This window comes from Chelonia mydas, chromosome 1 (assembly GCF_015237465.2).
Source record: "Chelonia mydas isolate rCheMyd1 chromosome 1, rCheMyd1.pri.v2, whole genome shotgun sequence".
Lineage (NCBI taxonomy): Eukaryota > Metazoa > Chordata > Testudines > Cheloniidae > Chelonia > Chelonia mydas.
In genome coordinates, this window is record NC_057849.1 from 263,881,067 (window position 1) to 263,897,520 (window position 16,454).

The 16,454-nt window shown below is 41.0% G+C and overlaps 1 protein-coding gene across 4 annotated transcripts in view; it reads right to left on the bottom strand.

The window, feature by feature from the left end:
* Positions 1-2,698: 2,698 nt before the first annotated feature.
* APAF1 (apoptotic peptidase activating factor 1) overlaps positions 2,699-16,454 on the bottom strand; it is an 88,285-nt gene continuing 74,529 nt past the window's right edge. For all 4 annotated transcript variants that reach the window (XM_037884506.2, XM_043545530.1, XM_037884515.2 and 1 more), the window contains 5 exons: positions 16,202-16,321; positions 15,257-15,382; positions 8,245-8,370; positions 7,176-7,322; positions 2,699-4,328 (listed from right to left, as the gene is read on the bottom strand). In XM_037884506.2, coding sequence (XP_037740434.1) covers positions 4,182-4,328; positions 7,176-7,322; positions 8,245-8,370; positions 15,257-15,382; positions 16,202-16,321 — 666 coding nt within the window. In that variant the 3' untranslated portion in view covers positions 2,699-4,181. The remainder of the gene's footprint in view (positions 4,329-7,175; positions 7,323-8,244; positions 8,371-15,256; positions 15,383-16,201; positions 16,322-16,454) is intronic.

The window sequence follows — 16,454 nt, forward strand, 5'->3', positions numbered from 1 at the left end:
CACCTGCTTCTATGGAGACAGCTAAAACTGGAGGGAACCTCAGGAGGCAGGGCAGTCCCTGACTGCCTATGACTTACAGGATTCGTTTGGGCCCCAAGTTGCACACAGGTTGAAGTACCCATTGTAATAGCTCTGGTGTCCTTAGCACAAAGAAGAAATTAGAAGCAGTAATTTCTCTTATTAAAATGAATGTCATACTGAACATCAGATTAGAAGGGACAAAACACTGAGAAATGAAATTAAAGCAATAGTGCAAGTTAAGGCAATGTAAGGTTTCTTGAAAACACTGGTATTGTGGGGAGTTTGTCCAGCCTTCCTCCTTAGTAAGGAAACTCAAGAAAGCAAAGATTTGTGAAAGTGTTAAGGGCAGCGTTTATAGATGAAGTGACAGAAAACCTCTGCAGCAGCTTAGATAAGGAAAGTGGTTTCTGAGAAGAATACTTAAAACACAGCATCATCCAGAGACTGACTATGATGATGTTATTGATTTTAGCTGACGATAAGGAGACTAGATAACAAAACTGGAGATGTTCATTAATTGGTTTATTAGATTTGGAGGGAGAAATGTTTCTATTTGATCTGGCACTATAAGAGATAATGGGAGTACTAACGCTATCTAGATAAGTTGCTTCTGGCTAAATTTTGTTCCTTTTGTGTTAATTGGAATATAGCTAAGCATTAAGGAAAACTACTGAATTTGCTGACCAAGCTGTATTTTCCTCCCTATTATGTTGCTATAAAACTGTGTCTTAACTGTGTTGTTGCTTTTCATTAAAAGAAGTTGCTGGTATATTTGGCCCCTATTTCATTTTATTTTTTTTAGCAATATGATTTTATGTGAAGCAGCATGTAGATTTTATGTTCTCTCATTCTCCTTTCACAGCTCACATCTTCTATTTGTCTCCTCTGTTCAGAAACTTGAGCAACATTATTGACTCTTCTCTCATCAGCTATATTTACAAGGCTACAATTGCCAGCTGTTGGGATTAGTGTTAACAGAGGGTACCACCAAGACACAAATTCAACCATAAGTTCCTTTATTAAATCCAAAGGGCAAATGGCATTTATATAATTGCTCTAACTATGCCTAAAAGCCTAAATAATTACTACATCTAATCAGTAAAACACATTCATAGCCATTTGATTAAGATACTCACAAAAGAACTAGACCTCAGGGATACACTCACCCATGTTGGCTGTCTCCAACTCGGTTAGGGCAGGTACAATTAATGACCCCTTCAAGAGTTCACCATTTATACCTTTCAAGGAACAGCAATGCCACTGCCAATTGCTGATTTCTGCTAAAAAACAGTTTTGGCCAATTTGGGATTGGACTCTCTTTGTTAGGCCAGGAACAGACAAGAATATGACTGGGCTCGTTTCCTCAATATAGCAGGGGTATGTTAGGGGTCAATAAAAGTTTAACACATTGCAAAACTGTCTGTTAGAACCAGTTTGGACAATTCAAGGTTTCTTTTATCAGTTACATTTTGAACTCAGCATTTTTACAGCTTATCTTGCCGGTGACATTTTTTTCTTTAAGGCGTTCTCACAACTGCTATAGATCTTTAACTCCAAAAGACATATATCCCTTAATTCCTACACCGCCTTACGTTTGCCCATATGACCTACTGCTTTGACTCCACCTCTACAGATAACCTCAATCATATCACCTCCTATTCTTGCCTTACAACTTCTTGCACATACTTTTCCAAGACTTAGCTGTCCAGGTTGCAACATGTGCAGAATGCTACAGCCTTGCCTTCATGCACAAAACAGTGTATCCACATCATCTCCTCCCTCAAATGCCTACACTGGCTCCCTAGTCATTTTAGGACCCAGTTTAAAATTAAAATCCTCCAGGGATTCACTCCCATCTCTCACTGACTTTGTTTAGCTATACTTTGTTCCTCACTTTCTCCACTAATATAGCACCAGGCTTTTTCCTGTCCTCCCAACCCATGATCTCACTGCTCTTAATGTGAGTGCCTGTCTGTTGTAGCTCATTGACACATCCTTCCTGTAGCTCATTACCTAATTAGCTGGCTGCTTTCAAATACATTTGAAATGCTGGATGACTTTTTGTGTTATGCCTTTATGAGGAACAGCATGGAAGATGAAGGTGGATTAAAGGCACATTTGCACGCTTGGGATTCTGGGCTGCTAGTATGATCCCAAGTGTAAATTAGAGCTGCAAGGGGCCGCTGTAATTTATAGCCGCCGTCTATGGGCTGGCTGCTCTGTAGCCTGGAGCAGCCCAGAATCGCCTTTGGTGCTCAGTGCTCCAGCTCCCACTTGCAGCAGCATGGGTGCAGGGCATACAGGAGGCCAGAATCCCACCTCTTACCTTTTTATATTCCTTCAGTCTTTGTAATTTAATGCTGACTTTATTACTTAACTAGCAAAGCATTATCTTATGCAGTTTGAAATTTCATTATATTTTGTGAATTTAGATTGGTAACACACATGGAGAGATTTGTCCCCTGACCCTGCTTCTCTCTTGTGCATGTTGCTCGTGAAAAAGAAAAAGAATTTCAACAAACTTTGCATTTTTTTCCATCCTTGAACCCCCTGCTCCCATGAAGTATGAACTGAAGAGCTCCAAGATTTAGTCACTAATTAGGCTGAAGCAGCCTGGTTTTTTTTTTTAAATGCTTTACATATACATATTCAATATCCAAAAAAACCAAACACACTCTTCTCTTACATTTATTTTTAATTACATTTTTTTTACATCTGCCTGTATAACTTCATTACATTACCCGTATTCAATATTGCTTTAATACAGTCTAATTGCAGAAGATTATTGATGAAGAAATGAAAAAGTTTGGTTGTCATAGAAAAAACGCTGATATTTTAAAATTTATTATGAAATACAAGATGAACAATTATTGAAATTGAGAATTGATAAAGTGACTTTATCATGTTAAACATCCAAATACTGACGTTAAAAAGGGTTTTGCTATTAATTGCAAGGTAAGGAAATCACAGTTATTACCGCCTGAGTAAGTTAACTAACAGTCAGAATCAACCAACTAGAACAAGGCTTACTTTAAGTTTGATTAGAAATAGTTTGTTATTTAATTAAATAGTCACAAAATCTAAGTTAAGAAAAAAAGGCAGCTAGTGTAGAATATCAGACACGTTATACCTTTTACTGGATCAAAAAATATGTTAAAAAAATCACATACTTTGGGGGGGAAAAAAAGATTCCTCTGCAGAGGATCCCCTGTAAACAAAGCTGACCAGGATTGCACATCATCATCTTCATGACACAAACTGGAGTGAAAGCTAAAGTTAAACAAAAGGAAAATTTCTATATTTTTAGCCATACCATAGACACCAGTATTTTTGAACAAAAGCCTTTTGACCCAGTTCCATTCTCAGTTTAGCTGGCTATCGTATCTTTCCTCCAACTAGAAAACAAATATGCAATCTCCACCAATGCAATTACCAACGCCCTTTGAGTGTGTGCCTAAAAAGAGCTGCAGCAATTATCTTCTCCCATTTTAAGCCAAACTCACTACCCTTCTATAATGCATCTCATCTCCACAAGTCTGGAAAGCAAGATGGTTCAATACAGTAGTATAAAACAGTGCTGCGGTACCAGTGGGAAAGCTACTTGATTCTTCTCTAAAATATTTGTATATTCCTCAAATAGTACCAAGTTTGTACTGAAAAATGGAATTCTAACAAAGTTATTAATTCTTTCCATTCTGTATTCATTAAAACAATGTCACACATGCATAGTAAAAGATCATAATTTTTGGTATTTTACAGTCACATTCATGACCTGAAAACATTTGCCATCAGTCTTCTACAAACTATGATTTCCATGTACCATACTCCTATTATGTCTTCTGCTGTTAACAATTATCTCACCCTATCTCAATAAAACTTAATATAATTTTACCAACAGTGTAATAAGGTGCATACTTAGTATGCAGATCAAAATTTAAGGACAAACCATTAATAATAACAACACTGATCAAAAACAAGATTAAATGCATGCTCATTTGCAAAAATTTACATAAATATTATACATACAAACATTTAATGAATGCAATACTGAAAAACACTTCATAGTTTAATGAATGTCAACTAGATTAGTGGAATTTTGTTTCCAACTCAAAACTCTGTATCAGCTGCATGAGTTTTAACATCCACCATGCTCAAAGGATTTATTCCAGCATCTGTAGCACATAAAGAATACCGAGGTTATCAATGGTCACATATACTTTGAAATTAGGGGACACATATATTGACTTGAGGTTTGTTCCATTTGTGTAGAATGTTTGTAAGGATTCTCCAGTAGTTACATTCCACCACTATAAAAAGAGAAACATTTTAAATTAGTAGGAACAGAATTAGAATATAAGAGGTTATAAAAATAGGTTTAGCATGGTGGGCCTAGTTGCCTGTTAAGTTTTCTTCCTTCATTCTGCATATGAGGAAAGAGTCAACAATCTTAAATAAAACAAGGGGTTCAGAGGGACAAAAATTATTAGAAGCCTGAAAGATGTCCAGATGAGAAGATACTGAAGAGATTGTGGCTGTTTAATTTAGAGGAGACACATGATAAAGGCATATATAAAATAATAAATGGAAGAAAGATGATTAAGTCAGATACCCCTGTTACCCCTCTCTTAGTATAGGAGCAAATGAAACTGAAAAATAACATTCAAAACTGAAGAGATATATTTTTATACAACATAATTACTGTGAAAAGATATCATTAAGGCCAAGAGCTTAGTTGGAGTCACAAAAGGATTAAACATTTAAAAAGATAATGAGATCATTATCCAGATAGAAAATTTGTTAAGAAGTATATAAATTCAAGCTTTCCAGGGCATAAATTAACTACTAAATACTAGGAATCAAGAAGAACTTTCCCATGGGAAGTTTACTCCATAATTATTCACAAACAAGTTTCTTGCATTAGCCAATGTCAGAGACAGAACACTGGATTACATGGATCAAGGGTCTGGCCCAACATGGCAATTCCTAGGGTGCAGTTCTGTTTCAATACTACTTTAAAATAATGTTTTCAACTCCCTCCCCTGCCCTTGCCCTCCAACATCTGCTGCCAACCCTAATATGTAGCTGATTCTGGAATTCTTAGCAAAGACAAAAGGCCCAACATAATTTTCATTAATGACTTGGATAATGGAGTAGGAGAGCACACTTATAAAATTTTCAGATGATACCAAGCTGGAAGGAGTTGCAAGCACTTTGGAGGACAGGTTTAAAGTTCAAAATGACCTCCACAAATTGGAGAATTGGCCTGAATTCAACAAGATAAAATTCAATAAAGACAAGTGCGAAGTACTTCACTTAGGAAGGAACAATCAAATGCACAACTACAAAATGGGGAATAATTGTCTAGGTGGTAGTATTGCTGAAAAGGATCTGGGAGGTTATTGGGGACCACAAATTGAATCTGAGTCATCAATGATGCAGCTGCAAAAATATGATTCTGGGGTGTATTAACTGGAATGTTGTATGTAAAACACAGGAGGTAACTGTCCAGCTCTACTCGACACTGGTGAGGCCCCAGCTAGAGTACTGGGTTCGATTCTGGGTACCACAATTTAGGAAAGATACTCTCTTCTACACTCTTTCCAATTTGTCCGCCACAAAAATGATAAAAGGTCTAGAAAAACTGACCTATGAGGAAAGGTTAAAATAAACCGGGCATGTTTAGTCTTGAGAAAAGACGACTGAGGGGGGACCTGATAACAACCTTCCAATATATTAAGGGCTGTTATAAAGAGGATGGTGATCAGCTGTTCTCCATGTCCACTGAAGGCAGGACAAAGTAGTAATAGGTTTAATCTGCAGCAAGGTAGATTTTAGATTAGATATTAGGAAAAACTTTCTAACTATAAGGGTACTTAAACTCTGGAGTAGGCTTCCAAGGGAGGTCATGGAGTCCCCATCATTGGAAACTTCTAAAAACAAGTTGGACAAAACATCCGTCAGGAATGGTTTAGGTTCACTTGGCCCTGCCACAGCGCAGGGGGCTGGACTTGACTTCTCAAGGTCCCTTCTAGCCCTACTTTTCTATGGTTCTATGATATCCCGTCATTTTCCACACATGGAACTCATACTGAAGTCTTTGGAAGTTGTGTGTAAAAAACAGGTAATAGGATACGGCTCAATGAATCTAACCACAATAGTTACTGTAAATCTCTAATGGATTAAACAAATGTAGCCATTAGAAGATTTTTCTCCAATGACAAATTTCAATTTCCTGTTTTAACTTGCATCCTTTCAGAGGATTTTTACAGTATGTCTTTCAAAGTACAGAGCCACATTATTATAGCCTGTAGGAGATCTAGTTAGAAACCAGGATCACATACCATCACCAACGCTTATGTATTTATGAAGAAAAAGTAAACAACCCAGTATTTGATGTTCAAATCTTACAAAATAAGGGTCCACTCCTGCAAGGTGCAGATAACACAACTCTTTCTGAAGTTTACGTTTTGGAGGCACTGAACACTCAAGACTGAGGAGATCTGAGGGTGTTCAGCAATTACCATGGCCTTAATATAAGAACATTTGTTAGCAGGGGTATTTTGCTAACATCAGTTTCTACTCTTAATCATAGTTCTGATTTAAGTCTAATCTTAAATCTAATTTAAGATTTGTCACTTCTTCTTGGGTTATTTTTATTTTCTTCTTCTAAGAAAAAAAAAAACTCTATTGATTAGCCTGTTAAATAGTTCTGTTACCAAGACATCTGTTTTACCATGCTAGATACAAAATCAGAGAGATTTAGAAATGCTCATGAATCCATTGATCATCATAATTGAGTATTCAATTCTATTTTCTCTGGCATTGCAAATACAGTGGTTTATAGATCATAACTGGTTCAACATTTAAGATATATAGGAAAGCTTCCCACCAATCTATATTCAAATAACTCAGAAGACACAAATGATTTTACTCAAACTTGTTGTTTTTTTAAAAAAAAAAAAACCTTTGGTCAGAAACCAAGCATGAAAAAATGTCACCCCAAAAGAAATTTGAGAAAGTTGTAAGCAATCGGAAATGGGGGCTGTGGGAGGGACACAGTTTTTAAAACTAAAATAGCAAATATGACCAGGACACCCAGGGTGTCACCTTCCAATCCTGTACTTTAAATTAAAACAGTATTTTGAGGGGCTTACCTTAAGATATCCTCCACATGACACAAGCATATTACTCTCAGGAGAAAAACAGAGGTCTGTTACCCAGCCACCATGTGTTGATTCTCCTTCATCTACAGTAACAGGGGAGCAGAGATGAAGTAATTCACCTCTTGAGACATCCCAAATCTAAGAGAGACATAATTAATAATATATACAATCTATTAATGGCATTAAATAAAAAGGAGTATTGCTGCAAGGATGACAGGATTCATTTTTTCCCTCTTTTTCCCTCCCTAGAGAAATACAACCTTTACTTCAAACATTATATTTGGTTGCAAAGTGAGAGGGCAATTCAGATAACTCCTCTTATCTTACACCTTTATGGTATATAGAGGGTTTAATTCCCTGACTCGTGGGAGACTAATTAGTAAAGAATGCCAGCCATCTATAGAGCACCATAACCATCATCACTACACCACCATAAAAAAACCAAAAAGTCAACATGACAAACATATTTTCTGCTTCCAGGGAGCGAGGAATGGGCATAAAGCCACCTTACATTACATTTTCTTCTTTTTTCGTGCAAAACAATCTTAAAACAAACTACTCACAAGGAATCCCTAAAAAGGGAATCCTTTCCTATCAATCCATAAGTATATTTGTAAACCATGAGTCCTCAAAATGGACAATCCAGAGTCCCACCACACAAGGAACATCCATGATAAAAAAAAAAAAAAAAAATGCAAAAACAGGTGATCAAATCCAGAGGTACACATGCACATCTATTCTGAATGTTCTTTTCTTGTATTTTTGTAGTCTTGACCCTCTATTCAGTCTAACCTTGTAAATATTTTTCTAAAGCAATTCAATAGCCTATAGTTTCTAGATGAACTTCAGCTCAGTTGTGCACCCACTACAAAAAAAATGCTGCCACCTTGACAGCAAAGGATCCATTATTTATTCCTGACCTGCAACGTTCCCTAAATGGCTTAGGGCAATTAGATAGGCAAAATATAGTTACCCAAATTCATATCTGGCAAGTACACTGGGCTAAGCACCCCTAAAGTTGTTTTGACTCAACGTATTACTAAAATGTCTCCAAATGTACCCTTATTTCTCCATTGTCATCTCCGGTGGCCAAGAATTTATCATCGAAGGAGAAAGTGCAGCACCGCACGCAGCCTTTGTGACCATTAAGCTCATGAAGAACAGATGAACTTTCAAAGCTCCATATCTAAAAATGAAATGTGAAAGAAAAAAAGTAAAGATAAGTGGTACTTCATGGAAAATTTATACAATTTTATCTGTCCACTCCAATCAGAAACACATGTGTTAACACAGGGATTTAAATACTCAAAGTACATAAATCCCAGATTAATTAAATCTGAGAGGCATTTATTTGTTAGGTATTATTTGAAAAAGTGTGCACAATTTTTTTATTATTACACATTTTAAGCTCCTAACCTGTTAGACAGAAAGTTCATGAAGTTATTAAGGAAAAGGAACTTCATGAATCAATACAAAGATATTTTTATAAGAATTTTATCAAGCTAGGAAGCACGCTCTGGAGTGTAATACAATGAAACATTTATTAAGCAGCCCACTCAAGGGGCTGACGAGAAGTAATCTCAAAGGAGGTGGTCTTTTAATAAAGATGTCTATACATTTTCTTTGAAACTTGAAGGGAACCTTAAATGATCTATTTATTTGTAAAATAATTCTTAAAAATAAGTTCCATTTCTCAAAATATTTAGAAATTTTTGAATGTGGCTTTTTTCTGAACAGGAATAAAACCGGAAAATTTTGACACTCTCTGGAAAGAAAATTCTGAAAAGTAATGATTTTGAATCATTAAGAACATTTAGTTTAGACAATATAAAAATATATTATACACAATTTTAAAAAATTCTAAACAAAAAGTCATTTAAAAATGAAAAGTCAAAACATTCTGACATGTTGGAATTTGTTTTTCGGGTTTTCTTCCAAAACAAAATTGGAGTAAAACAGACTTGATTTCACAAAGTGTTTCGATTTTGAAGGAACTGCATATTCTGATGAAATACAATTTTTTAAAAAAAATATTTGAATTACAAGTACTGCACAAAATAAATTTTAATGTCTAAAAGCAGACTTGCAGACAATAAGGATCTGACTGCTAGTTAACACTTCGACATACAAGGGGTAAAATACAAAGTAGGCCAACAATTTTCAAAAACAGAAGCCTAAATTGAGATTCACAAATCCATTTTTAGGAACATACCTGATTTGATGTCAATGAGTGTTGCTGGGTGCTCAGTACTTTTGAAAATGTGAGAGATACCTAAATACTTAGCTATTTTTAAAAATCTTGTCTTGTAAAATATTGTAGTTAGTTGCTTAATGCTTTAATTCAAAAAACCTAAAGCAATACACATAACTATGCAAAATACTGGGCATAGACTGTGTACCTTATGAGAGCTAAAGCCAACAGTTCTCCTTAAGAGTGTGTGTAGTCGTCTCCAAGATAAATTCTGGGAGGTCGCTAAAGCTTTAGAAAGTAAAAACATAAGAATGGCCATACTGGGTCAGACCAATGGTCCATCTAACTCAGTATCCTGTCTCTGACAGAGGTCAGTGCCAGATGCTGCGAGGTGATTTCAAGTGACTCATCCCATCGTCTACTCCTAGCTCCTGGCAGTCAGAAGTTTAGGGGGACACAGAGCATGGGGTTGCATCCCTGACCATCTTGGCTAATTGCCATTGATGGACCTAGCTGCCATGAACTTATCTAATTCTTTTTTAAGGCAGTTATACTTTTGGTCTTCACAACATACCATGGCAACAAGTTCCACAGATTGACTGTATGTTATGTTAAGTAGTCCTTCCTTCTGCTTGTTTTAAACCTGCTGCCTGTTAATTTCATCAGATGACCCCTATTTCTTGTGTTATGTGAAGGGGTAAATGACACTTCCCTATTCAATCTCTCTTACCATCCATGTTTTTTTTATAGACCTCAACCATAATTTCCCATTAGTTGTCTCTTTTCTAAGATGAACAGTCCCAGTCTATTTAATCACTCCTCAGACTGAAGATGTTCCATACCCTTAATCATTTTTGTTGCCCTTCTCAGCACTTTTTCCAATTCTAAGATGGGGTGACTTGAACTGCACGCAGTATTCAAAGTGTGGGCATACACAGATTTATATAGTGCATTATGATATTTTCTTTTTTTAATCTATTCCTTTCCTAATGGTTCTGTTAGCTTCCTAACTGCCACTGCACATTGAACAGATGTTTTCAGAGAACTATCCACAATGACTCCAAGATCTCTTTCTTGAGCTAATTTAGACCCCATCATTTCATACATAAAGTTGGGATAAAATCGTTACATACCTTTTGTAACTGTTCTTCAAGATGTGTTACTCATGTCCATTCCATTCTAGATGTATGCCGCGCCCATGTGCACAGCTGTGGAGACTTTTGCCTTAGCGGTATCCGTAGGGCTGGCTGTGACGCCACCTTGAGTGCCACGCTTATGCGTCAGTATATCAGGCGCTGCCGGCCCTACGCCCCTCTCAGTTCCTTCTTGCGGGCAACTCTGACGGAGGGGTGGGAGGGCGGGTAATGGAATGGACATGAGCAACACATCTCTAAGAACAACAGTCACGAAAGATAGGTAACCGTTTTTTCCTTCTTTGAGTTCTTGCTCATTTCGATTCCATTCTAGATGACTCACAAGCAGTATCCCTGGAGGTGGGCTCGGTGTTCACAGGCTTGTAATACCCATCTACCGAAGCCAGCATTGTCTCGGGCTTGCTGGGTAATTGCACAGTGAGATGTGAATGTATGTACAGACAACCAGGTGGCGATTCTGCAGATATCAGAGATTCACACATGGGCCAGGAAGGCTGCCAACTAGGCTTGTACTCTGGTTGAGTGGGCGGTTACGATCGCCAGTGGAAGCACCTTTGCCTGATAGTAGCAAAATCGGAGGCTGTGACCCAAGAAGAAATTCTCTGGGTGGACATTGGACGACCTTTCATCCTACTTGCCACCGCAATGAACAACTGCATTGACTTGCGTAATGGCTTGGTCCTCTCGATGTAGAAGGCTGGCGCTCTCCTGACATCCAGGGAGGGCAACTTACATTCCTCCTCAGACTTACGAGACTTTGGGCAGAAGACAGGCAAGAATATGTCCTGGCTTATGTGAAATTGCGAAACCATCTTGGACAGGAAAGCCGGATGTGGCTGCAACTAGACTGTGTCCTTGAAGAACACCGTATAGGGCAGCCCCGATGTAGGCGCCCTAATCATGGAGACCCTTCAGGCAGAAGTTATCGCCATCAGGTATGACACCTTCCAGAAGAGCAGAAGAAGGGAACAGGATGCCAAGGGCTCAAAGGGAGCTTTCACGAGCCGTGCAAGCACCAGATTCAAGTCCCACAGAGGGACTGGGTCCCGGTCTCAAGAGTGGAGCCACTCCAGAACCTTTTAAGAACTGGACCATCATGCCATGAGCCAAGACCGGGGACAGAGGGTGAAAGGCTGATATAGCGGCCAAGTGGACCTTACCTGATGAAAGGGACAAACCTTGGAGCTTGAGATGCATAAGGTAGTCTAGCATCAGCTGCAGCGAGGCCTGCTTAGGCCTAACGTCTTGGGCCAAGGCCCAGCACGTGAATTGTTTCCAGGTGGTCAGGTAGGTCGCTCTAGTGGAGAGCTTTCTACTCCCTAGTAGGACGTACTGAACTCGGGCCAAACATTCCTGATCCTCAGTAGTTAACCATGGAGTATAGGGATGGAGATGGCTGAGGAAAAGATGGGGTAGATCCAGGGAGGTGACTGGGGTGTCACTCTCGAGCACACCCTCAGAATACCTGCTTCTGGCCCCCATCATGTTTCACCCAGCCAGGTTGTACAGGTGAGCAGGAGGAGGAAGGGCAGCGGCAACTGAACCCACTGTCCCTTCTCCTCATAGAGCCCAGTCAAGGCTGCCAAGGCCTTGGCGGTGGGGGTGGTTGGAATGGCAAACTGAAGCATATGCATCTCCAGGGAGCGGAGGGTGGCCCAAGCGTCCTTCAGACCGTGCAGCCTCACGTCTGTCTGATCGGAGAACATCTTGACTCCATCTAACGGAAGATCTTGTACGGAGGACTGCATCTCCTGGGACAGGCCGGAGGTCTGAAACCACGAGCTGTCAGGAATGACCACCACCAAGGCGACCACCCTGGTCACTAAATAGGACGCATCCCAGGCCATCTGGATGGAGCACTGAGCCGCTGTGGTTCCTTCCTCCACAAGAGCCCCGAACTCTTGGGCCATTTCCTTGGGCATGGAGTCCTTAAATTTGTGGAGGGAGTCCCACTGGTTGAAATGATAATGCCCTAAAAGAGCCTGGTGGTTCGCGACCCGGAACTGGAGACTGGCCATGGAATAAATTTTTCTTCCAAACAGGTCCGGTCTCTTGGCCTCCTTATTCTTGGGGGTGGAACTGGCAGGCCCCTGCTTGTCCTTTTAGTTGGCCGCTGACACAACCAATGACACTGGGGGTGGGTGGATGGGCATAGAAGCATTCAAACCCGTTGGTGGGGACAAAATACTTCTTCTCGGCCCTCTTGAAAATGGGCAGGATGGAGGACGGGGTTTGCCAGAGAGCTTTGGCAATGTTCAGGACAGTGGCGTAGCTAGGTGGAGCTAACAGGGGCAGCGGACATAAAAAAAGGTGCCACCCGCTTTTACTCACCAGGCGGTGCTCCGGGTCCTTGGCGGCACTGAAGGCCCCAGCTGTCGAAATGCCACCGCTGAGAACCCGGAGCGAGTGAAGGGCCCCGCTGAGCTGGAGCGCATGAAGGCCTGTGCCACTGAAGACCCGGAGCGTCACCAGGTGAGTAAAAATTAAAAAAAGGCACCTATAAATTAAAAAGGCACCACTTGTGCTCAGAGGGGGAGTGGCCGCTCCCCCCCGGCTACGCTACTGGTTCAGGACCCCTTCGTGCACTGGGAGTGCAACACGTGTGGGGATGGACGTGGAGAGCACACTGAATGTGTCCGACTGCTCCACCTTGAGGCCTAAATTGGTAGCCATCCGTGGGAGCAGGGCTTGGTGCTCCCTGAAGTTGTCTAGTGGGCTAGTATGGGAGGGCCCTGCCACCGTCTCGTTTGGAGAGGACGACGACAACTGAACCACTGGGGGAGGGTCAGGGGCATCATCCCCCACAGGGGCAGGGGGTCTCGGGGTGGGCACCTGTTCCTCCACCACACTGGCCGCTGGTGCTTCCTGCGCCAAGCCTCGTGCTGCCAGTGTCGATTGGGGTTTGTCTGATGCGGCGACCAAGGACTGGTAAGACAGGGGCATTGGCATTCCCCAGGCATTCCAGTAAGGCCATTGCACTGGCCACTGGCCCTGCTCCCAGGTCGGCACTGCTCTGTTGGATGCACCCTCTGGAACCTAGTCGTGATGGTGCTGTCTCGGTGAGGGGCTGAACTCCCTGCCTGTGCCGGAGAAATCCTTCTCCGGTGACCAGGGTGGGGCCATCAACATCCGAGTCTGTCAGCTAACCATCACCGTGGGTGACCAGTGCCTTGAATCGTCAGATCAGTGCTGGGAGTAGGGGGAGCGTCCCCAACGTGTCGGGGATGGTGACGGTCAGCACGAAGATGACCGGTGCTGACTGTAAGGCAACTGGCACGTGCCTTTGAATGAGGCCTGGTGCCAAGGTAGAGACTGAGAGCGTGGTGCTGGTGACCGGTAGCGGCAAATCAGTGAACTGGGCTGACATGGACACCAAGGACGCAGCGACAAAGGGCTCTGCCTTGGCTCCAGAGACCGATGACACTCACTCGCCTTCTGGGAGGCCTTCACAGCTGGCTTACCCTTTATAGGGAGCCTTCACCGGGTCCATCGCTGCACTTGGTGCGGGAGAGTCCGTTGCTCTCTGGGCACTGGGAGTTGAGAAGGCATTGACTGCGCCATTGACTGGGTCCTCTACCGCTCCCCGGAGTTGATGGCAGATCCCTTAGGGGGGTAGTAGGTCCTCTTGGGGGTGTGCCCCCTTGCAGCCTCGGTGTGGGCAGGCGGCCCAAGCAGGGTCCTTTGCCCAATGCTCCAACTTGCTCGGTGCTGGGTCCCTCTTCTAAGTCTTCTTCTTGGGCAGCGGCAAAGGGGATCGGTACCGGGAAGAGCCCAGTGCCAGGGGTATGCTACGCAAAAAGGCCAAAGTGCTGGGAGTTGCGTCTGGCCAGGCCGGCTCTGAGGCTGGGCAAAGAGCGGTCTCCACGAGGAGGGCCCTTAAGCGAATGTCGCATTCTTTCTGTGTCCCGGGACAAAGTTCTTACAGAAAGTTCTTACTTCTCTTTAATTTGGGATTCCCCCAGGCACTTCAAACAGCTACCATGTGGGTCACTAACAGAAATAGGCCTGTTGTAGTCAGAGCAGGGCTTAAAACCCGGAGACCGGCTATTGACTAACTATAGTACTTAACAGCTACTTACTAACTAATCTACTATAAACAAACTATTTACAGCTGGAGCCCAAGGTTCAAGGAGTAGGGGAAAAAACCTTTGACCACTTGTGAAGAAAGGGAAAGAGACGCTCCAACCAACCACCACAAGCGGTAAGAAGGAACCGAGAGGGCGTAGGACTGGTGGCGCCTGATATACCAGCGCATGAGCATGGCACTCAAGAGGGTGCCAGAGCCCGTCTCACGGATACCGCTAAGGCAAAAGTCTCCGACAACTGTGCATGTGGGCATGCTCAAACCTAGAATATAATCGACATGAGCAAGCACTCAAAGAAGAATATATTTTCCCTGAGTTAGATCTGTCCCCTTGTCAAGGCACTTTACGGGGTTAGGGAAATCAAAGGACAGCAGACTCATTAGTAAACTCAGCCTAGCCTAGCCTAGCTGGACACTTGACTCAGCACACAGACCGCAAAACAGATCACACTATAACCTCGCAAGCAAGCATACAAACTAACAGATGGTCACATGACCCATATACAGAATATGATATTTTGAAATGCTTAGGAGGTATTTGGAGCGGTTGTTAGCTACCTAATGAAGTTGGTCTTAAGCACAAATATCCAGTATGAGGATACTTACCTCATTGTGCAGATTTGTCAACATTACGTTTACTAACCTTGGCAGTTTTGTCAGCAGAGGTAGATGAAAACTTGGTGGCATCAGGTGAAATAGCACAAGAAAGAACAGCATCTTCATGGCAAACAAAATCATCTTCTATTTTTCCAGTACAAATATTCCACACCTATAAAATACTATTAAAATTTAAAATGTACAGACTACTTTTGCAGTTTTTCATCAATTCAGTATCTATAAAACAGTTCTAATACAACAACACACACTGGATTAAATACATCAAGAACATCCAAATATAATAAAGGTTTGTGGCTCTTTACAGATATGCAAAACAGGAAGGGTGTAATAAGGAGAAATAAGGTGAATAATTTGAAATACAATGAAAATGTAAATTTGAGCTTTTAAAAATGTTGCAGTTTATACTTTTAGTACTAAATTACATAATGTAATGTAATGCAGAATTAACCAACAGCAGAGAAAGCAATCTATAATCAAAATATTCAGTTAAGTTTTTTTTATTGCCATATTTTCCTACTGGACTGACTCTAAAACCTTTGCATTTCCTAAATATAGCAGTTGTGCCTACTTTTAATCCTTGTTTACATTGGGATTTTTAGCATCCAGTATAGCTACTCTGGTGGGAAAGAAAAAAAAATAAATCACACTTTATACTGATGCACCACATCTACAAAAGGGGCTTGCAGGGGTGCGTGCCGCTATATCACATATTTCAGAGTAGCAGCCGTGTTAGTCTATATTCGCAAAAAGAAAAGGAGTACTTGTGGCACCTTAGAGACTAACAAATATATTTGAGCATAAGCTTTCGTGAGCTCACATAGTTTCCACTTCTAGATAAAAACCTTGGCATAGACCGGGCCTAAGTTTCATTCTTTGAAAATTAAATATACAATTTTATAGTTTTTTGCTGCCAATTAAAAACACAATGCACCTTCTGTAATTTGTCAATACAAAGAAATTTTATATTTACCTTAACTGTTCCATCAAATGACCAGGAAAGAAGTCTTGAATTTTCCAAAAGCCTAAAATTCTTCACTGCTTCCTTGTGACCTTTTAAAAATATATATTCTTCTGACTGCCAATTCCACACCTGCTTATAAACACAGAATTTGTAAGCTTTTAAAACAATGGGTTATCCTCCACATTGCAAATATAAATTTAACAACGATTAACTTGTTTTTTTCAGCAGAAAATATCCATTGTCTTCCACTCCAAGTAAACTA